The 26958-nt window shown below is 35.8% G+C and overlaps 1 protein-coding gene across 1 annotated transcript in view; it reads right to left on the bottom strand.

Annotated features, from left to right (window-relative positions):
* LOC150101012 (ethanolaminephosphotransferase 1-like) overlaps window positions 1-26958 on the bottom strand; it is a 240020-nt gene that overhangs the window by 22018 nt on the left and 191044 nt on the right. Inside the window, exon 9 of the mRNA XM_090402145.1 lies at window positions 11697-11877. Coding sequence (XP_090258271.1) covers window positions 11697-11877 — 181 coding nt within the window. The remainder of the gene's footprint in view (window positions 1-11696; window positions 11878-26958) is intronic.

Genomic DNA, 26958 nt, shown 5'->3' with positions numbered 1-26958 from the left:
GAAATAGAGAGTGAAAAGGAAAGTGTGTCAATAATGATATCAGGATTGTGGAATACTGATTATGAAGACAGATTGAGAATTTGTAGGCTGCCAATATTAGCAAACAGGAGAAAGAGGATGATATGTTTGAGAGTTACAAACTTCTGAAAGAGTTATACAGAATTTAAGTACATGTAATTTTTCATTTTATGGAGGGCATCCTTGGAAGTTGAAAATTAATGTTGTCAAAAAGGGGTCAGGGCTACATTTTTCTCTCACAAAGTGGTGCATGATTGGAATGAATTGCTGTTGGATGTTGTGTATGCAAGTAGCATGAATGAATTCAAGAACAGGTACGACAGCTGATGCGAATAGTATGGTTTCCCTCAATGAGTTCCTGACTCCCTGGAGGTCTCGCTTAATAATAATAATTTGTGGAATAATGAATCATGACCTAAAGATTAGTGCACCACCTCTGTTCTAATACATATTCCTAAAAAATAGAGTACAATAGTACAAAATGTAGCAATTATAGAACTATCAGTTTAATCAATAATCCAAGCAAATGTTTTCTAAAAATCTTACTCTCTAGCACTGAGAGAAAAATAGAAAGTATCTCACTGGAGAAAAATATATTGAACGTAATAAAATACTATGTCATATACAGTAGCAAACAAATTAATCTGAACAAGCCAAATTTTCGTTAAGTTTTTGATTTGTTTTTTGTTTCAGTTTACTATTTTCCATTTTAGTTCATGATTTTGGTTGAGTGCTGCATGTTTTAACTTTATTCTCTCTACGATGTTTATTCATCGTGTTGTACATTTCTAATAGTGTAAACAAGTTGACATTCGTAGTGTTTTATTCATTTTGTGTAGCTATAAAATGGACACCTTTCCAAGAAAGCATTCAAAAATATGTGCTCCTTCTTAGCACACATCCATGACTCAAAGACAAATAGCCAATGAATATGGTGTTGGTTTGGTAAAGAGGTTTATGGAGAACGGGTACCCTTTCTCCTCACAGAAAAGGAAAATGTGGATGAAAAAGGAAAACTATACTTAAGATTGTTTATGACTTAGGAAAAGCAAAATGAATCCAAGATTGTCTGCTGTAGACTTAAATAGAGACTTGACAGCTAGTGGGATTAATGTTTCTGATATGACACCCCGTCGATTGTCGGAAGCAGGGAGGACTGCCCACAAACCAAAAAAGAAACAACAGTTGAGAAGTGGAAGAAGTTCATATTCTCAGATGAGAGCCATTTCTTTGTTCAAGGAGAGTGAGTACCCTATGTTCACAAATCAGCGGCTGAGAAGACCTCTTCTGCCCACCTTCAACAAGCTCCCAAATACCCAGCCAAAAAGATGTTCTGGGATTGTTTTACACATGACATCTAGGATCAGTTGTCCCTGTTGATAGTATGATGAAAAGTGACCAATACATAAAAATATTTGAGATAAGAGGGGACCCACAGATCCAGAAAACAAAGAACTCATATTCCAACAGGATCTTGCTCCATGCCACACTTCAAAAAAGTGAAAGAGTTCTTCAAAAATCACAACATCCAATTGCTTCAGTGGCCAGGTAACTCTCTTGACATTAACCCAACAGAAAATTTGCATCATAGTGAAAAAGCGACTTGGAAAATTAAATTGTGATACAAGTGATAACTTAATACAATCCATTATAAAAGTATGGTAGTTTCGAGATGCAAAAATAAGAAAAATGTGTCCTGCGTTGGTAGAGTCCATACCTAAGCAAATTAATGAACTCATTAGGAACAGAGGAGCACATATAAATTAGTAAGTAACATTGGAGTTTAATTTTTGTATTTGTTTTTTTGCAAAATTAAAATTTTTCTTTAAAATGCGAGTGTTCAGATTAATTTGTCAGTTACTGTAATTTTACAGATATACAGAAGGCCTTTGATTCAGTATGGCATGAGGCATTGTGGAGAATACTGAACCATTATTGAATAGATAAGTTTCTTAGGCACTTAGTGATTAAATTAAAGATCAGCATTCACAAATCAAAAGCAATGTCTTCAGGCAATAACCCTATGAAAAATTAGAGTAGAAGAAAGATTTACCTACTTGGGAAGTGTACAACACAGAGATGGCTGGTCTAAACATGACATTAAAGCAAGCATTGCTAAAGCAACTGTTGCTCTTAAGAGATTACAGTCACTTTGGAAGGACAATAAAATACAGCTAACTACAAGACTCTACCTCATAGACACCTTTGTTAACTCTGTCAATAGAAAAGACAATTGGCCTTTGAGAAGATGTGCTACATAAAACTTTTGAAGATACCATATACAGCACACATAAAAAATGGCAAGGTTAGAAGGAAAACCTGCTCCATTGCTAGAACACAAGAAAATATGATCACTAAAATATATTAGAAACAGCTCTAGTGATTGGGTCACATAGCTAGATTAGATAGCTTACTTAAATTAGCACTAGAGGGCTTGACTTCTGGTAAAAAAGACATCAGGGACAACCTAGAATCACCTGGTTAGATAATATTAGAAAGTAGACTAATTCTTTTTTCGTTCTCCACTTTATTAAGGAGATCTCAAGCAGAAACATCTAGAGAGAGAGTATGTTAAGACTGTCATCTTCTTCTTAACCCATTGAGTATGGATGAAGAAGCAGCTCTAGTACAGAGCCCTGGGGCACTCCACCAGTCACGCTTACTCACCTTGATTCCACTCCACCATATACCATCCTCTGATGTCCCCCCCCATCCGTGTCACATCCATTTCCTCTAACTTATGTAACAGTTTTCCATACGGTATTCTGTTCCCTTAGATCTTCAACTATATCATTAATATACAATTAAAGAGTAGTGGCACTAGTACAGGGCACTCCACTAGTTACCATCATTCGCTCTGATTTCTCCATCATACGCCACCCTCTGATGTTTGTCATCCCCCCCCCCCCCCCCAACTACCACCACCGTCCATACCACTAGCTTTAATAAATTTGGTTTAATCCTTTATCCAAGTGTAGGCAAACAAAGTTTGTGCCCGAAAATATCCTCAGGACTGAATCAAGGTGGTACATTTGTTGGCAACTCATAGCAAAGGTGGACCAAGCTCTCATCTCTCCTTGTCTTAGTATCTCCCATAATGCAAAGCACATCTCCTTGCCGACATGTATAACATTATATATGTCCGCAAGGAGATGTGCTTTATATGTATAACATTATACATGTCCGCAAGGAGATGTGCTTCGCATTATGGGAGATACTAAGACAAGGAGAGATGACCACCTCTTATGAGTTGCCAACAAATGTACCACCTTGACTCAGTCCTGAGGATATTTTCAGGCAGAAACTTTGTTTACCTACACTTGGATAAAGGATTAAACTAAATTTATTACAGTCTAACTAAGTGCAGAATAAATAAATAAATAAATAAATAAAAATTTAAAAAAATAAACTTCCAATACCACTAGCTTCATAACCATTCTCATTTGTTCCAACTTATGTAACAGTTTTCCATGCAGTATTCTGTCAAATACATTTTCAAAGTCCAGCAGTATCATAGTGTAGCCATTTCCTTTATCCAATTCTTTTATCCTTTATCCAAAGGACTTACCTTTTACATTTTGCCTTTAACCACCACTCCAGAGAATATGAATGAAATTATGAAGAAGGTGGCATTAAAACTGATATAAAAATTGGAGACTCGGCTCCTTCTGAGTTGAAGCAATTCAACTCAGCTCTTTACTTTATGAAGATGATGTTCCACTACTAAATGACTCTGAAAGTCTGAAGCTAAACAGAATAACTGCTGTAACAAATAAGGTATGAAAATCAGCAATAAAAAAAGACAAAAACTATGAAATTTGGAGGAACATGAAAATATCAACTGCATCCCAAATGGAGAACCTACTGAACAAGTAAAATATTTCAGCTATTTAGGCACATTTTTAAGTGAAGATGAAAGAGACAACAGAATTAACAAAGCTGGTATGATAGGAAGCCAATTGAATATATGGAATGAGAGAGAAATTATGTCAAAATTAGCTGTATGCAGACAGTGTTCATTAACTTATGAATCTGAGAGCCCGGTTAAAAATAAAACGCTTAATCAAAGATTTGGGACAACAGATATGAGAGTTTTCTGAGAAAAATTAGGAGAGTGGACAGATGACATCAATGGCAGAATGACATTAAAAATGAGGATATCAAGGAAGGAATCTGATATTGCTAGCATTCAGGAATGTGTACACATAGAGTTGAGTATCATCATTATGACACTGCTATATGAATAAGATTGCACTATTACTAATCTCCTGTCAATAATTTTCCTCCAAATTAGTCCAACATGTGTCAGCACTCCAATAGTGTCATATTTTATATTTGTCTTCTAGAGCACTACTATCAGCAGCAGTACACACAGAATTTGGTCTTGCTCTGGGTTCTTTTCTTGCCATTTTGGTATCAAACACTTGTTTTGCTAACCTTTCCTTTCCTATTCTCTTTATCATTTAAACAGAAACTTTGTAGAACAAGAGATTTATAGAAGGAGAACAAAACCATTTGTCTGGCAGATGGTATGACACAAAAGCGAAAGAAGAGGGGGATGCAAGTGCTGAGAAAGAGAGTATGAATGAGCAAAAGTGTAATAAGGATCAGATTTTTCTTAGCATCGGATTGATGCTAAGATTAAGGATGTTAGTGATGCTGTAAGGATGCAGAGAGTGAAGGTGAAAGAGATGCTTATTTTGTCTGGTACAAATGATTTAGCAGGTGACAAGTGTGGTATGCAAGAAGATATGAAGGAGTAGTGCATTTGAAAAAGAAGAGTGAGAAAGTAACGATCATAATGATCTGTTGCCACAACATGAGAAGCAAACTGATTCAGATAGCTATGATTGCAAATGAGTCAGTACGCAAGCTGTGCAGGAGGAATGGTGTGGAGTAACTTTGATGAAGGAAGGATTTACATAAGGCTTATTCTTGTAGATAAACTTATATGTTGGTTACACATGACTTTAAATTCTTTAGGAAATGACAATGTATACTAAAATATTAATTAAAAAACTTTAATTAATACCTTCATATATTTCAGCAATGTTACATGGCCATCTTCTGGGAACATAAAACTATGATATGTGCATGCAGGCACTAACACAAGCAAATGAGGCTGAAGAAGGCAACTGGCATTGGTCCTAGAGTCCTAAAGGTGCCCCCTAGCAGGCTAAATTGGGTTGTCTTGGCTGTTGGGCTGATGTTCTAAGGATGCAAGCTTCCCAAATTTGGGGCAGTCTCATGCACCCAAATTTGTTGAGATTTGGGAAGTTTTTTAAAGCTGAGACTGTTTCCAAGAACAATCTTTCATATTTATATTTGCTATGGTGTAGTAAAGTGGCTTTCTTCCAGCATATTCTGTGGTGGGAATCTAGTGCATGGTCTGCAAATCCTGAGTGGCTGTATTGTGAAACTGGATGTAGTCTTTGCTCGGAAATCCTGATATTAGCTGTCCTGCCTGTTTGGGAGTATGACAATTTACTCCTTAGTATGACAATTAACTGCATAATTGTTAATTATGTAACATAATTGTTAATTATGTAACATAATTAACAATTATGTAACATAATTAACAATTATGTAACATAATTAACAATTATGTAACATAATTAACAATTATGTAACATAATTAACAATTATGTTAACAATTATACATAATTGTTAACATAATTGTTAACAATTATGTATTGAATTGTTAATATTTATGACAGTTTACAGCTACAAGGGACCTGGTATACACCAGGTAGGCCTAGGGGAAGTGGCTGGTCTTTGGTGGAGCAGATAAGGGATGCCAATTTCTTATGTGGTGTTGTGTCCCATTTTACGATTTTTATTCTATCTAATAATTTCCGCTTATCTATGTTTTACTATTATCCATATGACCAAAATTTTTACTAACACTTAAGTTATTTCTCCCCTTAGTACCCCTAATATTTGTATTTATACTGTGCCTTTTGGGATATTTAGTTTAAGATATTATATACAAAAACAAGGAGAGAGAACTCAAATATGTCTGAAAGTGAAACAATGTTGCAATCGTGACACTTTATCTCATTTCTTAACATTAATTTCCTGCGTGATTAGGTTCGTAATTTTTCAAGTGGTGCATTGGACAGCAATTTCAGACAACTGTTTTATCATTGGACAAAAATCCAATGATAAAATTAAATTCCTTAACATGGTACAATTCAATTTTTGTGATTACTCAATTTAATGCTAAACTAAATACTTACAAACTAACATTAGCTTATTACAAGTAATTAGGTTATGATCCTATAATGGATATTACGATCATGCCGCCATAACAATTCAACACATAAATTCATTTGACATGGACAAATAAGATTAATTCACACTATTTAACTATTCAAACTTAAGTAGATTAACTAAACCATTTACTGCACTAACACGTAACTAGTATTATGATCATGCCGCCATACACATTCAACACGTAAATTCATTTGACATGGACAAATAAGATTAATTCACACTATTTAACTATTCAAACTTAAGTAGATTAACTAAACCTTTTTCTGCACTAACACACAACTATGGCATTTCAACTTTCCTATACATTGCAATAGACATACAAAATTCTCAGGACACGTAATTACTTAATAATATTCATTAGCAAGCTTACTTTCATTATATTCTGTCAGATACTAAAGTCCTAGTATAAATTTTCCTTGGTCACTTCAACAGTTCCGTATTAGAATAATGATACCTATTACAGACAAATTTTAGTTAACATTAGATATATTTTACAGTACCTTTCTTTCTTGAATTTTCCATATGGGCCTTTACCTTTTTCTGATTGAACTAGCTTGGTATAACCTCTCCGATAATCTGCTACTCCTACGTTCCTTTTGGAGTTGAACTATGCTTACACGGTCTTAAACTTTCGTAATTCAGGACACACTTTGAATCATCTATATGGCGGCTGTGCGACTCGCGATGTGGATATCGATATCTTTATAGCTTTCCCTTTCTCGTGGTTGTCACTGAAGTTGAAACATATAGAATATATTTCCTTTTCTTTGACTCTATGGCATTCTTCGCTTCTTACATAGGAAATTCAGAATCGAAATCCCGCTCACTTTTGTTTCCATGTTGTGACGACGGAGATATAACCCCAATCTCCACTCAGGAAAACCGCATGAAACCTATGCCACCGAGCTCGTAGAGAACTCCTCGGGAACAGAACCAAAACAAAAACCAAAAAGCCTCCTGTGTGTGTGTGTGGGGGGGGGGGTTCCCAACCCTTTTATACTTGCTCTCCTAACGGCACCCTCTTTAACTTATTTTCTCCGCCCCCTACTTGTTTTTACTTCACCGACCAATTAGGGTGGCGTTTTTTTTTTCTGCCAAACGTCCTTTGGTCGGCGAGCCAAATGATGTCTCAATCCGGGAATTGGCCCTGAGCGATAGTCTGTTGTTTTTCTTCCGCTAGCCTCTAACTTAATCCCCTTTCCAAATTTTTTCTATGAATTCTCTAGCCTCTCACATACCATCTCTTATGACTAATCCTTTTCTGTCTTATTTATTTAAATTTTCTCTTTTATATCATATTACAACATTAATATATTCTTTCTTTTGCTAGCTAGTTCAACAAATACCTTTATGTTTTATACATTTTATTGGATGCAAGGATATTTCTTTTTCTTTTAAATAATTCATTTAAATTAGCTATTAGTTTATTGCAGGTTTTTTTTTTATTTGCTCTTCGTGTTACACCATGATAGCTGAGAATTCTATATTCTTAAGATATCAGGTGTAACAGTGATTTATAACAGGAAGTTAAGTCATTTTTTTTAGGATTTTTGTGAGTTTTTCAGATGTGCCCTAGATATACGGAATGGTGATAGATTTAGTGTAATCTCTGTTAAGAAGGGATGAGGTTGTGGTTAACTGGTTTTAATATTTTCTGGATTTTTTTGGGGTTGTAGCCGTTGGCTAAGAAGGTTAAGGATATGGCTAAGTTCAATAGTTAGAGTATTGCTGTCTGAACAGATTAATTTAGCCCTTTTATATAGGGATTTTATAATCCCATATTGTTGTGAGGGGGGGGGGTGATTGTTGGTGAATGTATCTACCTGTATGGGTAGGTTTTCTGTAAACAGAGAAAGTCAGGGATCCACCAGGCTGGTGTGTAATCAGAGTGTCTAGAAAAGGGAGACCGTTGTTGTTTTCTTTTCCAAGATGAACTGGATTCTGGGGTGTTGATTGTTTAAGTGTGTTAGGAAGTTGTGGAGCGTGTCTAAGCCATATGGCCAAATAGAGACCACATCATCCATGTACCATAGCCAGACAGTGAGTTTTTGTGGGGCTGATTTTTAAGGCTTTTTCTTCAAAAGTCTGCATAAAGAAATTTTGCTGGGGGGTGGGGGGGGGGGGGAGAAGAGTGGAGAACCCATGGCTGTACCCTCTATCTGTTTATAGAATTTTCCCTGCCAAATGAAATAACCTGAGTTCATGGCGAACTGAAACAGGGCTGAGTTACCAGGAGGAAGTTTGGCTTGGATGAGATCTAAGGTATCTTTGAGTGGCACATTTGTGAATAAGGAGGAGACATCAAAACTGACCATTATGTCAGTGTGTTGGAGTGAGAGGTTCTCTATACTGGCTTTAAAGTGGGCTGAGTTTTTAATGGTGTGTTGCCAGTATAATGTATGAGCACTTTGGCTAAATGTTTGTTTGGCTAATTTGTATGTGTGTGTGTGTGGGGGGGGAATCAATGCCATTCACAATGGGGCGTAATGGCACATTCTGTGCTTATGGATTTTTGGTAATCTATATATTCGGGGGGGGGGGGTCTAGAGTTAAAAGGTTTTAGTTTGCTAGTCACTTCCTCAGGCTAAGAAGTGACCTTCTTAAGGAGCTTTTGGAGTGTTCTGATTTGGGAGCTTGTGGGATCATATTCAAAGAGAACTACACAGGTAAGCTTTCAACTTCACTGTTAGATCGTTCTACCTACCTCCCAATTGAATATGATCCCACCAGCTCCTAAATTAAAACACTCCAAAGGCTCCTTAAGAAGGTTACTTCTTAAGGCACCTTTGGAGTGTTCTAATTTGTACTTCTTAACATGGGACAACATGACACAATTTCATGCCTGCTTGGGCGTCACCTAGTTAAACAAAGCCCCTGTTTTTTTCAGGGAAACCAGGGCAAACAGTGAAAAGTCAGTTACTGGAACAAATCTGAAACACATCCCAACATAAGAAGGCTGAATGGCAAAGAAATGGAGCTAGCTGAGGAATTGGATAAGTACACATCAACATAACAGAGGTAACTGAAACAAAAAAGCCAAAAACTGGTGAGATCTTTCTGAGCAATCAATACAAATGTTATATTCAGGCAAGAACAATCAGGAAAAAGAAGGAGTAGCTATAGTATTCAACAGTAAATATGAGGCTAATCGTCTTGAATGGCAGGCAGTCTCAAGTAGAGTGATGTAGGCAAATATGAGAATGGGAAACTGGACAATGAGACTTACTTGTCTCATTGTCCAGTTTCCCATTCCAATGCTTCCACCGAAGGTTCTACTAAGGTAGAAGTGGAGGAATTTTTTGAGGCTTTAGAGCAGTGTTTCGCAACATTTTGTGGATCATGCCCCACCTCAACGTCTCAAAGATTTTGATGACCCTCCCTCTAGCATAATAGTTAGCCAAGTTCTGAAAAAGTATAATATAAATATGTGCATGTACATTTTCTAATTGCCCCCTGTGGGGCATATGCCCCACTTTGAGAAATACTGCTTTAGAGAAATCAACTGACACAATGAAACAGGAAAAGTTGGTCCTTGTTGGGATCTAAATAGCTGAGTAGGAAATGATTGTGAGACATACAAAAATATTTTGGGAAAATTTGGAGAAAAGAGCAAAGCTAATAATAATAGCAAATACCTGTTGGATTTCTGCTCAGGACATGGACTGGTTATTACTAATACAATGTTCTAACATAAAAATGTGCACAAATTCACATGAGAAGATGTAAGGAATAAGAAAAGTCTCATTGAGTATGTTATTGTTGATAGTGATGTTTTCTCCCTGCAGGACACTATAGTGTACAGAGGATTTGAAATTGGAAGTGATCACCATTTAGTCTTGAGTGGGATAAAATTGAATTTTATATTGAAAAGAAGAACATATAAGAAAGTTTTAAAGTGAATAAAAGTTCACTTTAAAATTTAGATTTTAAAGTTGAGTTGCTCTCAGATGTCAACTATAAAATACACAAACACTATTCAAGAAAAAATGAAAGAGTTTGAGAAAAGGAACCAAACCTTGGAGAGTCAGTGGCAAATCCTGAAGAAAACATTGATTGATTGAGCTAGAGAGGCATGTGGTGAGGTTGTCTGCAAGGATAGAAAAAATCAGAACTCCGTGGTGGTCACAGAAAGTTAAAGAGGCAGTGAAGGAAAAGAAAGCATGTCAAAAGTTCCTGGCAAATAGGTCAGCTTGTGCTCATCCTGATAAAAGTCACGGTAAGACTTTGGTAAGAACATAGAAAATAAATATCAAGAAGGTGGCAAAATATTCTGGAGGCTGTTGAAAAAGCTGAAAATTGGAGGAAAGAACTGTAAAAAGAATTAGAGATGATAAAGGTGACATGAAAACTGTAGAAAAAGATATCCTTGATGTATGGAGTAATTAGTTTGAAAAATTGCTAAATGAAACAATCAGTGACAGTATAGTGGTAAAAAAAAACAAAAAAAAAAACTCAACAGGCATCCATATCCATACTTGAAGTAGAAAAAGCCATCAAATGCCTGAAATGTGGAAAGGCAGCTGGAGTAGATGATATTCAACCAGAAATGCTAAAGTATGGAGGTATGCAAGGCTTAAAGTGGCTGCATTGCATAGTTCAGAAGGACTGGACAGAGGGACGAATTCCAGATGATTAGATAGAGCTCTAATAGTACTCATATAAAAAGGAAAATAAGAATATGGGTATTACAGAGGTATTTCCCTAATGAGTGTCCCTGGTAAGATTTATGCAAGTATACTTGTGAAAAATGGTTGAGAAGGATTGTGGAAGAGAAGCTTGGTGAAGAACAAGCTGGATTCAGGCCAAATATAGGCTGTCAGGATCACGTGGTCACTTTACGACAAACAGTTGAGAAATCGTGGGAATATAACAAAGATTTGTATTTAAGTTTTGTAGATCTGGAAAAGGTATGAGAATACAGATATGAGAATCCTGAGAAAGATTAGGGACATGAACAGGTGGCATCAATGGCAATATCATATTAAAAAGAAGGATATTAGGAAAGAACTTGACATTGTTAGCATTCAGGAATGTGTAATCACAGCTAATCCTTGGAAAAAAACTCTTTTCTAAATCTAATCTGTTTCTAATTTGCTTCTATTCCTTTTATAAGGATCCTCAAAAACAGTACTGTAAATATGTAAGAATTAAACTAAAAAAGTCCTTTTTTTTTTAAGAAAAAAAAAAAAGGGAACTGAAAACAAAGATAAAAATTGGCAATATTTCATTAACATGGCTTTATATACAATTCTATAATACTCTACTATTCATTTAGGTAGATATTATTATGGTAAAATGAATTTTTAAATTGCTAGTGTTTTTAGAGATTTATAAAAACAAATGACACATATTTCATAATTTTACTTTCCAAAAAAAAAAAAAAAAAGTAAGTTAATACTTACAGCAACATTAGAGAACACGGTGCCGGCCATAACATAAAACGTACGTGGATCTGTTTCAATAATATTTGCTGGAGAGTATACTGCCCACAGCGATGTTATAAGAAAAAGTAGCACCGCTGGTATTAGAGGACGAAGAATTTCATATATGGAATGATGCCTTAAAGTCTGAGATTTGTATGCACTGTAGGAATATGTTAACAGTTTGTTCAATAAAAATCAGAATGGAAGACAAATCATTTTAAACAAATGTCTTTATGGTCTACAATATATTAAATAAATGAATAGTGCCTAGGATAAAGATAGCATCTTAAGTTATAAGTACAGGGTGGCCCATAAGTCATGGAACATGCTGTAGAAAAGGGCCCATCTTTGTGAAGCCAAAAATGGAAGGCTTTATGTTGTGATGTGGTTTTTCATAACTAATAAAAAAAAATCTGGTGACATTAAATAATTTATGCAGTTGCTTCATAAAGATGGCCCTTTTTATAACATATTCCATAACTTATGGGCCACCCTGTATATGCCTTGCTTGATTTTATTTTTCCAGTCCTAAGTGATTTAAAATGTTTGATGTTTAGTTGCAAATAAATTGTTTGCTGCATATGTCCAGTAACAGAAAGAAATAACAATTACTGTTCCTAAAGCAGTGGCTTAACTTTATGTTTTACTGTTAAACATTAACAAGAGAAAATTATGATTTGCCCAAATTGGAAAAAGAAATTAGAGAAGAAAACTCTTATCATTTATGTAACTGTTTAAAAATAAAAGTATAATAGGACTAGACTCTACAGTGTCTAAAATGTTTGGCCAACTAGTATTTTTCAAACTCCATTATCAGCTATCTTTATTACATCCCAAATCTCAGCAAATCCTTTATACAAAAGAAGAGAGCAAGAGAGTGGGGTGGATTTAGAGCAAAATTAAAAGTGAAAATATCAAACAGACTAAACAAACAGATACTGACACAAATGAGTCATTTCCATACTTGCAGACAATTCATGTATGTTTTCCCTACATTAATTCTGAATATGGTGGTTCATTCAGATTCATTAAAAATATTTAATAGTGTTCGTTATTACAAACTGAGGAACAAACAGCCAATGAAATTAAAATTATCATATAAGCAGATACAGTACATCAACAGAAATGAATTCATCTCATCTCACCTTCCTTTTATCCTCTTTTACCTTGCAGTGTCGAGGGTTTATTAATCATCGGACCTCAAACCGTTCACAGGATAAGGTGGTTAGCCCTACGCCCCGTTATATCCTATGTCCTGTAGTGTTGAGTTCTTCTCAAGGCAGGTTTGCAGGATGAAAACCCCAGGATAAACTGGAGGGGGGGGGGGGAGGAGGACCTACTTACTGTCCATCCAAGACCGGCTAACTTGGCTACAACTGAGGAAGATCCTTCAGCTCATCACCTCTGGGAATCGAACCTACAACACTCCTTGAGATGAATTCATTTGGCGAATTTTTAATTTTTTTTTAACATAAGAACAATAACCTACTGTGAATGAGTTGAACATATGAGTACATTAGGAAAATGCCCAAAGAATTTATTTTACTGAGCCAAATCTTCAAAGAATTGGAAAAATCATAAAAAAATTTTTTTAAGCTTTGAAAACAGAGCTTTTTCAAATATACCATTACACCCCGAGTTACATAAGTCAAATGTGTAAATTACATACACACAATAAAATGTTCAATAGCTACTCATACTACTGTCTTACATTAAATTTTTTGCCATTAATCAGATATTTTCCATTTTTGGGGTGATTAAAAAAAATTCAATTATAAAAAAAATTATCAATTGTATTTGAATAATATACATACTGTAATTATGAAAAATACATAATATAAAAGAATATAAAAACAAACTGAAATATTCACTTTTCAAATAAAAAAATGTTTTGTCATGGTTAAGTTGGCTGTTCTAAGGAATCCTGTTCTGGGGGAAGTTTTACCCCTTTCGATGTCGAAGACTGAGGGTAGTTGGGGTCGTCTGAGTTGTCATCTTGACTTTGTTGTGAACGGCATCTCACAAACATATCTAGAGTAGATTGTGTGGTCACACGCTTCTTGTCCTTGTAGCTGGACATATCGGAATAGATACGACAGCTAACATTTTCAAACTGCTCAGTGTTCGGATCAATTGATTCTAATTTTGCTAATGGCATGTCTATCAAGTTAAAAACCTTGGCTAGTCCCTTCATTGTAAATTTCTTTATGTCTGGCGGTTCAATCAGCTTAGTATTTTCTTCACAATACCTCCAACTGAATAAGGTTAGCTCTTCATCGTGACTCAAAAGAAGCTCGTTAATGTTACCGTTATCCACTTCCAGCTCTAATTGCTGTGCCAGTTGCACACATGTCTCCGTCACCTGCTGTAATTCTTGTGTCAACCTAGCACCCATATCAGTCATTGTTTGCTCTCTTTCCGTGAAACGCTTAAAATTATGGACCATTTCTGGGCAGAGTTTCTTCCACACAGCGTTCATTGTTGTCTGCTTGATTTCATCCCAAGCCACCCCGATGTTTTTGATGGTGTTAAGGATATTATAGTTCTTCCAGAAATCATGTAGAGTAATGCCCTTACCACTATCAATGGCCTTGATTGCTTGGGAAAACGTACACTGCAGAGTAGGCTTTAAAGGTCACAATAATGCCTTGATCCATAGGTTGCAATAGTGAGGTAATTCTAGGAGGAAGGGAAACAACTTTTACGTCAGGATGAAAGTCATCCAACTCTTCTGGGTGACCGGGGACATTGTCCAGGAGGAGAAGCACTTTAAACGGATTCCTTTCTCGGCACAATATTCCTTCACCTGGTGAACGAAGGGGTTATTGAACCAGTCTCTGAACAGCGCATGTGTAACCCAAGCCTTGATGTTGGATTTCCAGATTACATGCAGCATACTCGCGTCAATGTTCTTAAAGGAGCGCAGTCTATGGGAATGGTACACTGTACGTGGTTTCAGTTTTAAGTGAAATGTTGCTGCCAATCATAACAGTGATCTGATCTTTGGCAACCTTGAATTCAGGCATAGATTTTTGCTCAATAAATGTCCGTGTTGGCATCCTCTTCCAAAACAGAGCTGTTTCATTGACATTAAATATTTGTTCAGGCAAATATTCCCCCTCCTCAATTATTTCTGCCAGAAGTTTGGGAAACTGATTGCAGGTGTCTACATCTGCACTCGTGATTTTGATGCTGTGCAGATTTGTACATTTCTTGAATCGTTCGAACCATTCAGCACTAGCTTTAAATGTACTCTCTGCATCAGTGATGCAGGCCTGCTCTTTTATATCCTTATATAAGGACATAGCCTTCTCCTGAATAATCAGTAAACTTAACGGTATCCATTTCTGTGTCAGATCATCAATCCGACATAGAAGCATTACTTAATTGTAAAATTAAGTAATACTCTGTGTTATCTGATATCATGCAACCAAAATATTTCCCATGTTATGTCTAATTTCTAGTGTTGTTACCAAGGCTTTGGCTTCATACTGAAACCATATCTTTTAATAATTGAAAATCAGTGAGACAATTTCTCCATCTCTGATATCGAGCACAGCCTCTTCGTGGTAATAATTGTGCCCTTCAACGCTACAGCACCTTTCATGCTTTCAACAATGAAAACTTTATCCTTCACTATTGTATATGCTCAGCACATAAATCGAAATAGGTCTATTTATGTGCTGAGCTATTGTTGATAGAATTTTCCTGCCTTCACACATATGAATTATTTTCAACTTTTCTTCTAAAGTAATTGCAGACCTTTGTTTTTTAGATTTATTACCAGCACATTCGATTTTTGCATTTGCATTCCATTTTAAGGGTAAAAACACAACGAAACTAGCAGTGATAACAAGTGACTGAGCTAATCATGCAAGGCATCTACTGCTGTACTGCAATAACGTTGTCAAAGACACACCTGCGCAAAGCCACAAACGTGTTCACACGCATTAGTAGATTTATTACGGATCTACGAATTTACGTAAGTTACGTGTTACGTAACTCGGGGTGTAACTGTACTTTGAATAACCAACAAAAACAGTCAGTTGTAGAAAAGAAGGCACATGCTTGCTCAAGAAAAAATTCAACATTCAGTAGTGTAAAATTAAGTAATGCTCTGTGTTATCTGATATGGTGCAACCAAAATATTTTCCATGTTATGTCTAATTTCTATTGTTGTTACCAAGGCTTTGGCTTCATATTGAAACCTATATCATTTAATAATTGAAAATCAGATGGATGGCCAAATTTGTATAACACAGTGTTTCTCAACCTGCGGTCCACGACGATGGGACAGGTGGTCTGCAAGCAGACTTAAATTAATTAAATAAATATATATTTTTTAATTATCCAAACAAAAATTAAAATTGAATAAGTAAGTTAAAATTATTGAAATCAAATGGAGACTTAAAAAAAAAACCACAAATAGTGTCAGAATGTTCAAGGCGATAGCAATAAAACTATTTTGTGGTTCACTTCACCCCTCTTTTATTATTCATTATTCTGCCGCTAAATTTGTAGCAGCAGAATAATAAAAGAGGGGTGAAGTGAACAACGATATAGTTTTATTGCTTCTGCCTTCCTTTGCTGTTTTGTCAGATTTAAAGTGAACATGTGTTATCCACATTTCAATCAATTGCTTGTTGTTTATTGATTTTTATTATTGAAGGTTTCCCTCCAAGGCTCAGTATCTTCAGAAGTGCAAAGTGATACTTGGACAAAGTGTGTCGTGAGTTAACCCCAGTATTTATATATTTTTCGTTTTTTAATAATGGAAAAGTGACTTAGAACTAGGACTTTGAAAAGAAGAGCAAATGAAACAGGTGATGCTAACCCTAATTGTGATACACGTGTTGTAATGGCAAGTAAATCTGATACTATTAAAGTAGAAGAAACAAGCAGTTCAAAGAAAAAATACAGTCAGAAATATAATAGTTCATATTTGGAATTCAGGTTTACTTGGTGTGGAGATGAAAGTGAACAGAAACCCCAATGTGTTTTTGTTATGAAGTGTTGTCGAAGTGCATGAAACCTGCAAAACTTTGACGACATTTAGCAACTAAACATTGTGATGTTAAAAATAAGCTGACTGAATTTTTTTAAGTGATGCTTAGGGACATTAAATCATGGGAACCCATGGCTGGAAACTATATCTTTCTATCAGGAAAAATTCACTACTTCCAGCTATAAAAGATGTGGTAAAAACCATGTTTGGCAACAAGTTACAAAAAAAGATTTTGATTTGATTCCTCTTTCAAAGCTGTCGGTCGCAGAATTAATGATATGGCAGGTGAAGTAGAATCTCAGTTAATGGAAAGAGTTAAGAAGAGCCCATACAAATAAATGAGACTACTGATGTTACAAATGATGCGCAGTTAATATGCTAAGCAAGATATGCGCATGATAACAACATTCATGACGATATTCTGTTTTGTAGAACTTTGCCATCCTGAACAACTGGAGAAGAAACATTTCACACGCTCAATAATATGAATCGAGTACACTGTTTCATACATTGGGAAGCGTTAGCCTCAAAAGGAATGCCACCAGAATTTAAAACTATGCTATACAACGCTGTAAAGTTAGTTAATTTTATTAAAGCTCTACCGACAGGTTATTTTCAGTACTCTGCGATGAAACGAGCAGTGAATATATACAACTTTTGCTTCATTCTGAAATTCGCTGTATTTCCAGGAGCAAAGTAATAGCAAGGTTATTTCAATTAAGGCACGAATTATTATTTGTAAATGAACATCATTCTGATTTTGCATCACTCCTTGTTGACGAAGCATGGTTATCAACACTCTCCTATCTTTCAGACATTTTTTCAAAATTAAATGAACTAAATCTCTCCCTTCAGAGAAATTCTTTAACTGTTCTTGATGCCTACGACAAATAAAGGCATTCGAGAGAAAAAAAATGGTTTTATGGATTAATTATGTAAAAGACAATTTGCACCTTTTCCAACATTGGAATCCTTTTTAGTGGAAAATGATATTTTTGTTGATTCTGAGTTTCTGGAAAGGATTTGTGACCACTGCAAAAATCTGAAACAGAATATTGAAACATATTTTCCGTATAACTTTTATAAGAAATTTCTGTGGGTTCACGATCCATTTCAGGCTTGCAGTCACGAGAACGATCTTTCGTTAGTTAATTGAGCTTTCAAGTGACAGTGGACTTAAAATGCAATTCCGTGATCTTGGTTTGAATCGATTTTGGATCTTGCCTTCAGTGAGAAATGAATTTCCCAAATTATCTGAAGAAGCATTGAAAATCGGCATGCAGTTTTCTACAACCTTTCTTTGTGAGAAAGGATTTTCATTGCTCCTTCAAATAAAAACAAAATGCAGAAATCATCTTTGTGTGTGCTGATCTTCGACTGAAGTTGACCAATATTGAGCCAGATATCAAGCAACTCTGCAAGGGCCGAGAAGCTCAACATCTCATTAAAAGTATATCATATTATTTATTTGTTTAATAAAAATTAAAACTTTGTTCAATGATGATACACTTATAATCGTTTACTTCCAATTTAATTAATTATGTTTCCATATGTATTGAAAACATGCTTTTAGATTTATTATGTTATAAATGGCACAGTTTTTCTGAAATGTTGGTAATTCCAACACAGGTTTTTTTAAAAAAAAATTACAAAAACTCAAAACGACATATAGGGAAATAAATTAAAAACACTGTTTATTTTTGAAGTCAAATTTGAATTCCAACATTCTAAAATGTTATTTGTCTTGCTTTTCATTCGCAGAATCGTCGATGACATTGTTGAACTCTATTTCATCACTCAGTTGCTGTTTTATAGATAGTATGGCAAGATTTCTTAAATGCCAAAAAAAGCCCCCCCCCCCTCCAGCTACGCCTCTGTAACTGAGTGGTCCATAGAATTGTTTTAGGCATTTTACTGGTCCTTGGGCTTGGAAAGGTTGAGAAACGCTGGTATAACATAGTAAGAAGCCTGACAAAATACTTAGAAATTTAGGAAGTAACTGATGGGATGGAGGTTGAAGTGAATTAACCCAATGTGGTTGGTTGGTTATTTGGAATTATGGCCAAAGCAACTAAATTCTATGAGGTCAATGTACTATGTGAACTGCACATGTTCTTCTGACCATTTTGCACGAAAAACCTGCAAAACAGGCATTTTCCTGGGAGGAAAATCCCAAGCACATCCCCATATGGGAGTGGCCAACCAGTTAAAATACAACTGTAGAAAAGGTTAAGATATGTTACATATTTGTTTCATAAGTAGTGATATGTGCAATCTAAATTAGATTAGATATGGTATTAGGATGGTAGCTGTGCTTTCTGGTCCCTCACAAAAGCTGCTGGATGCAACTTCTGCACACCTAAGCACTCCCACCCATCCAGATGGCACCACTGTTAACAGTACCCAAAGAAAAAGCTGACTTCCTAGTACTGTTTTCCTCTAACTCCTGCATAGAAAATGAAATTGAGCATTATACGCCTCCTGTGGCCTTTCAGAAAAAAGACATAATAAGAAGAATATCAGACAACCTGAAACTGGCACCAACGGCATTTCTCTTACTACACTCAAACATTGTGCTCTAGAGCTAACAAGTGTCCTCTATTGTCTCTTCAATCTTCTATACTCAGCGCACCCATCCCATCTCATGGAAACTAACATATATCCACCCCATTCCAAAAAAGGGAGACAAAAGCCTACCACCCACCTGCCATCACCTCAATCCTCTCCAAAATAACAGAGAAAGTTATCAATGATCAACTTCTTCACTACCTAGAAGAAACACATCAGTTAATCAGCGACCACTAGTAAGGGTTCTGCCAATACAGATCTATGGCCAATATCTTAATCTATATCGCTTGCCACTGGACACATGTCATGGAAAGGTTTGGAGAAACGTCTGCTGTTGCCTTGGACATTTCCATGGTTTTCAATCATGTTTGACATCAAAGCCAGCTTTGAAAATTGCCATCCTTTGGCCTACCTCTCACTCTCTGTAACTGGATAGCCAACTTATTCTCTGGTCATTCACTGCACATGTCATGGTAGATGGCACCCTCTCTTCAAGCTTTGCCTTCAATGCAAGAGTGCCTCAGGGCTCCATTCGCTCACCTATCTCTTCTTTCTCTTATACATAAACGACCTACTCTCAATCGCTACAAATCCTATCCATAGCTTTGCTGAAAATAATATTCTTCATTCATCCTACTCCTTTAACACTCCTTTAAACACTGATCCCCATGCCATCCTTCAGTGGGACAAGGATAACCTAGTGACTTTCAATGCTGCCAAAATGCAGTCCTGCCTTTTCTCTCACAAAAGGGATTTCAGCCCACCTCTCATCCTCAGTAATACACATCACTAGAAAGAATGAACTAGTCCTCCCTGGACTGACATTTACCTCCAACCTCTCTTGGCACAAACACATCACATCAATAGTTTTCTCAGCTTCTAAAAAAAATTAGACATTCTTTTTTTGCTCAAGAAACTATTTTATACACAACCACTAATCTTATATATAAATCCCCAAATATGCTCATCCTTAGAATACTGTTCACACATTTAGGGTGGTGCATCTAAAACTTCCTTAAAATTTCTGATGCTGTCCAGAGAAGAGCAATTTGGCTCATAGATGATCCTTACGTCACAGGCTCACTTCAATCTCTATCTCACAAATGCAGTGTTTCAGCTCTGTATCTCTTCTGCAGGTACTTTCATGATCACTGCTCCAGTGAATTGGCAAACATCATTCCTCCACTTGATGTTAGGTCTGTTAAAACAAGAGCAGCAGCTACAAATGTATGTTTCTGTGGTTTAGTAGATCTGTGGGAAGTTTTTGGTATTGAGACCACATTATTATGTAATTAAAGAGTTTAATAAAAATAAGCAATTAAAACTCAAAGTTTCGTAAGTCGTAAGACATATCATCAGGGATACTGATACCTAAAAGTGTTATACAACAAAAGCCTATTAAAAATTTATTACACATATTAGATGTTTTTGATAACTTCATCGCTTTACAGTACAACTGCAAACTCATCAAACCTGCTTCTCCTCTTCCTCATTTATTCCATCTACCTCTGCCCTCTGGAACAACCTTCCTTATGACAATTTCAACCTACAGCTCTTTAAGGAGAATGTCAATAGGTTTCTTCTTTCTCAACCGTTATCAGCACCTCACACATGGCACTGATGTGCTATATGTTCTAGTACCTCTCATGTGTGGGATTAAAAAAAATGGCACTGGTTAGTTCAACTTGGTCAGATATTATAGATATTAGTTGGCGGAAGAGGATAAAGAGAACATAATAGACGGGAGGAGGAATTTGCTGATGATAAAAGCAGAATTGAAGCTCTGGAATAAGAGTGAGGGTCATCACTAGAGGCAGCCTATCTGGTACCTGTGGCATAATTAAAATTAATAACTTAACACATAAAACCAACAGTAATAACTTTAATGAATTAAAGGTACAAATATTTTGTACTGAAAGTAACAGTACATCATCAGTGTAGAACAAACAGTTAAAGGAATGGAATACAAAGTACAGAACCATCGGTGGATTACCAATTAAATTGTTGCTGCATGCCAGAAGATCAATATTAATAAAATATTATTAAATAATTCTTAAAAACTATTTCATTGATGATTGCATAAGATGAGAATCTCTCAAATGTTTGGGAGAGAGAGAGAGAGAGAGAGACGGTCATTTTGATTCAAATCGGCCGATGTAAAAGGGCTTTGTAACTTTCTTTAAAAAGGCGTTCATATTTAAACCTGCATCTGTGGAGAAGACAAGCTTTATTCCACTGGATATTATGTTTAGTGTCAATGCTATGTTGTGCTAGACCAGACTTATGAGGTTTCATGTATTCGATATAATACTGATGTTCCTTCATTCTTTTTTCCATAGTACGGCCTGTTTGTCCAAAGTATGATAAATTACATTCACATGGTATCTGGTAAACACCAGCTAATGATAGAGGTGCCAGTTTGTCATAGGAAAAGGGAAAATTTCTATTCACAAGAGTAGGGAAAAAAAAAAATCTAAGTCAATAATAGATTAGGAGGTGCACAGAGATATGCAGATAGCAGGCATTGGCAAATTAGCTCAGGATGAGTAATTATTATGGGTGGCTCCAACTATAAGTATAGAGATTAGAAGGAGAAAAGGATATATGGAGAAGAATTTATGTTAGCTACCAAGAGATACTTACCTAAAACAGCATGCAATGAAAGAGACCTGGGGTTTAATCAAGATAACCATTTTGCCTCTGACTGTAAGAGTAATTCTGAAAGATCTACAGAGCTGGTGATTATGACAAACTCGGGAAGTAGTTTAAAGTAGTACCATGCATAAGATATTACAAGAGAAGAATGTCAGCCGCACATGGCAAATGATCAAATGGTGTTTGAGGAAAATAGTATCAGGCCCTATACCGAGAGTGGGGAGAATAATTCAGGAGAAAATTAGATGGACGAGCAGCATAATCAATCAGAACATAAATAATGTGGTTATCAAATCCATAATGAGTACCAAACATAGACAAGAAGGGCAACCATAGGAGGAGGAGGATAAAATGAGATCGTCATCCATCAAATGTCATCTCTTTCTAAGATGTTTGACTATGATGGTGGTTCTCTGTAACAATCCAACCTTGGGCTCTTCTTTTATTCTCTGCATAGTTTAGGCAGCCAGTCAAAGTTTCTAAACCATTAGGTGGGTTATCCCCCCCCCCCTGCCTTTTTAAAAAAAAATTCCTTCTGTTCATCTCTCTAATAAATCTTTCTGAAGACTTATTCCTGACAATATGGAGTATTTACGAAGGTGGTCTGAAATGTTCTCGACCTCAACCATATATAGCAACACTATCAGCAAGATTTTTTTTTTCTAAGTTGGAACATCTGTCATAAGCATCCACATGAAATTGTAAGTCATTCAATCAAGTAGTTTGTTTTACATAGCTGTCTGAAGGAAAAGTGTTGTCTGTATCCTTTGAAATGGATAAAATTGGGTATCATGCAGTTATAAAATTCTTTGTAAAAGAAGGTTTAACAGCAAAAGAAATTCATTCGAAGTTCATAAAAGTTTATGGGTACTCTTCTCCTTCATTTTCAACAATTAAGAAATGGGCTGCCAAGTTTAAACGTGGCGGTACCAGTCTTGAAGATGATCCACGTGAAGGACGTCCAAAAAGTGTAACAACACTAGAAATCATTGATCAAGTGCACGATATGGTATTGGATGACTGGCGAGTCAAAGTACGTGAAATTGCTGAGACTATAAGCATTTCAAAAGAACATGTAGGATATATTTTGTATGAAGAATTGCAAATGAAAAAGCTTTGTGCAAGATGGATGGCGTGCTTGCTCACAGCAGATCAAAAACGCACTCGCATGAAAATCTCTGAACAGCGAGAATTAAACTGATTTTGTGTGTCGATTTATTCCTTACAGATGAGACTTGGATTCACCATTACATACCAGAATCCAAACAGTAGACAGAAGTCGGTTATTCATCTCCATCCAAAAACTGGATGGAGATGAATTTGGCACTTGAATGAATGAATATCAATCAATCTATATGTGTGTGTGTGTGTGTGTGTGTAGTATATTTGCTGGCCTAGTTAGCTGAGTGGTTAGCATATCTGCTCTCCAACCAACAGGCTCTGGATTTCAGTACTGCTGAGGGTGTTGATGTTTTCCTTTAGGTTTAGATGGATTTCATCACCCGGTGTGAGACCACTACCCCACTTATTAGATGTCTGAAGTGGATTGTCAAGTTTCATGTTTAGTCTAAAGAGCAGGATTTCTAGATTGTAAAAAAGGTTTCAACCACCCTAATCTTAAAATTTTAATGATGGTCTAAAAATTCCAAGAATATGGAAGGCACATATTCTACCCATACTCTTATACAAAGTACATATCCTTGCAGACATGTATAATGCTATGCATTACGGGAAGGATCACTAGGATATGTGCTTTGCATTATGAGATACTAGGGCAAGCAATGTTCCCTCTAATTTTTTGCTGTGAGTGTGCGCAGAAATTTGCGTGTGTGCAAAATTTGCCTTCTTTTGAAAAGTATGTACGCACCCATATGAGTCACCATACTGATCATTTAAGCGAAAATGTTAAAAGATTTTAGTTCACTCTTTACCTTCTGGTGTCAATGGGACGTCAGCCAAGTAACCCCAGCCCCCCCACCGTGTTCCCACACACGGCAGTAGCCTTCCAGGTAAACAGTCGGAAATCACGATTCACAAGCCTTGGGCAGGACTCGATCCGGGGACTTCACGAATGCGAGGCCAACACAATACCGAATGTACTAGATAGGATTCTAAGTGTGTGTGTATTATTACCATCACCAAGTAAGTTGTGTGACATTAATCACAGAGCTAACATAAATATTTTATATGTATTTAATATTGATCTGATTAGAAGTAAGAAATAAAGTAAAAAAAATAAAAATAAAAATAACACTAGTGACTGATTGCCTTTAATTAAATTTTCTAACTTTGCAAATAACTCTAAACATATAATAAAATATTCCCATTACTAATTCTCACCTTGTTAAACATTCGTAATAAGTCCATTACTAATTTTCATCGTGTTTAGTTCTAGCTTCTATCTCTTTATTTTTTCTCTCTTGTCTTTGGCATTCACCCACTCTTTTTGCACACTATCTAAATTAATTGAATTTCCACATAATTGGTAACTTTTCACTCTCATTAGCATATCCAAATGACATTCTCCTAAACGGTTTCTAAGTTGGTTTTTTTATTTGATTCATTAGACTAAAACCTCACTCACAGTCTGCACTAGATGCAAGGAAGGTTCCTCCAATATCCATCAACTTTGCCAAATCACAAAACTGCTCATTTTGAAGAGCAAATACAACCATTTGTGTAAAATTTGATATCATCTTGCATTTAATTTTTTCTTGCATAGAAAATTTGAACTGACTAATTATATTTCTGTAGTATCATCCAGAAAATCATGATATTTAAGACAAAGGGCATTAACATGTTCACTACCAAATGAGAAATCACTGTGAAATAGAGGAGATATCAAACACTGACCATTCTTGTATCTCGTTCTGTAACTAGTATCTACTGGTTCAGTCTCTTCTTGTTTAAGTAAAGCATTTACTCTGTCACTCCAGCAAGCGTCACCTTCTAAATACTGATTCCTGATTTTGTTAATCTTCCCTCTGGCAAAATGATGACTGTCTAGTGGTGTAAGGTAACTCCTTTGTAAGATTTTGCACAGGGAAGCCATTTCTTCAAAAACATCACTTAAAACATTAACAGCTACTTTGAATGTCATGTTAGTTAATTTATTGTTACAATAATTAACCACGGGTTCATTTGATTTGTCTTTTTCAAAATATGTGATCAGTCCCTCATAGTTTCTTAATATTTCCTGTAATGCAAAATGTCTGGATAGCCACCGCACTTCATTGAGTGGTCTGAAGGCAATAGCTTCATTTTCAGACGCCTCAACAATTTCTTTAAATTCATGTCTTTTCACTGTGGAACGAGAAAATAGTGTGTACACTGTTCTCATTAATGTATCAATATCTCTGATTAGTTTAATTTCCTTCCACGTATCACAGATCCTCAGATCCTCACGGTGAGCTACACAGTGTTGCTGGACAAGATGTGGAACTTCTAATTTAAGTTTTGCAGTGACACCATTAACTTTGCTCCACATCACTGCAGCTCCATCAGAGGTAAACATTACCAATTTTTGGAGATCAAGTTTCTTTTCTTGATAAAACTGTTTAATAGCTAACACAATGGAGGAGGCATCACATGCCTGCAACTGAATTATTCTGCCAAAATATGTTTTATATTCATTACAATCTTTAGGTCTAAACTTAAAATAGAGAATGAGACATTTGTTAACATTTATATCAGTGCTTTCATCCATGGTTAAGGTGTGGAAATTTGCAGATACAATTTGCTCAAACATATCATTTTCAACAATTAAATTGATTGTTTCCAGAAATTCAAACGCATAATTTTTGCTTCGCCAGCTGTCTGGGAGTTGAACATACTTTTCCATATGTTCATTAATATGTTGAACTAAAAGTAAAGATTTATTCATCTTAACAACTAATAAGACATGACACTGTCAATAAGAACTTTAATCTGCTCTGGGTTTGATCATTTTCTCTCTTGGTCATCTGAACTTTCACATAGCATACGCAGTACTCCTGTAGCTAGCAATGAACAATTTTGTTGCCTAAGTTTGTGTATACCATCCAGATGTATTTCACTTGTCAAATGGCATTTCAAAAAGTCCAACTTCCGAGTGACATCAAACTTCTTCCCATTAGCAAAATCCCCAGCAACCAACCTTTGCATCACGACAATAAATACAAACACCATTGTAGCATCATACATAAATATTTCATGCAACTGAATGTTTATCAGCTCATGATCTTTTGGCGTAGCAGTTTTCACTATTTCATCCAGCCATTCACTTTTAAAGCAGCTAGCAGTTCGTTTTCGCTTCACGCCTTTTGCTTCCTTTGAATTTGACATGGTGCATCAGTTTTTTGCAATTTTGTTATTTGAAGAATGTTTTTTATTGTTTTTATAAATTTACAAATGTACACTATTCACTGAATAACTTGGCAAGGCAAAAGCTGAACCAACAAACACTGCCGAGGGCAACACAAGAGCTAAAAAATATGCCTAGAGGCTAGATTTAATTAACTTGGTTGTATCTCAATGCGTGTACACGAATGTTATCATTTAGTCTAATATTTTAAAATTCCTTTTAAAAATTAGAGAATTCTGAAACGCTACAATATTTTTAATTGTACTCTAATTTAAGTTTTTAAAAGTATTTAATTATTTTTATTAAAATTATGAAACCATTGTTTTAATTCATCATGATCTTGCACCAATATGCACACAGCTTAGAGGGAACATTGAAGGCAAGTGATGTGAAGTCATTAGCTTCTATATACGAGTTTATTCCAGTCCTGAAAATACTTCAGGCATAAACTTTGCTTGGATAGATTACTAGGATAAAAAACTACACTTGGATAAATGATTCAACCAAGAATATAATAATTTTTTGGCATCTTTAATCAATGATCAAAGCGACTGAGCTATCAGGGCGTGGGGGAGCAGAAGCGGCAACTCTGTTTCACTTAAAACCTCACAAAGCCCAATGACAACTCGGTGACATGCCGAGTAGTGCCACCATTAAATAAGCACCTGCTG

The sequence above is a fragment of the Typopeltis vanoorti genome, chromosome 12, assembly GCF_054136105.1.
Source record: "Typopeltis vanoorti isolate ZY-2024b chromosome 12, IOZ_Tvanoo_1.0, whole genome shotgun sequence".
Taxonomy (NCBI): Eukaryota; Metazoa; Arthropoda; class Arachnida; order Uropygi; family Thelyphonidae; genus Typopeltis; species Typopeltis vanoorti.
This window is presented reverse-complemented; position numbering and strand designations above follow the sequence as displayed.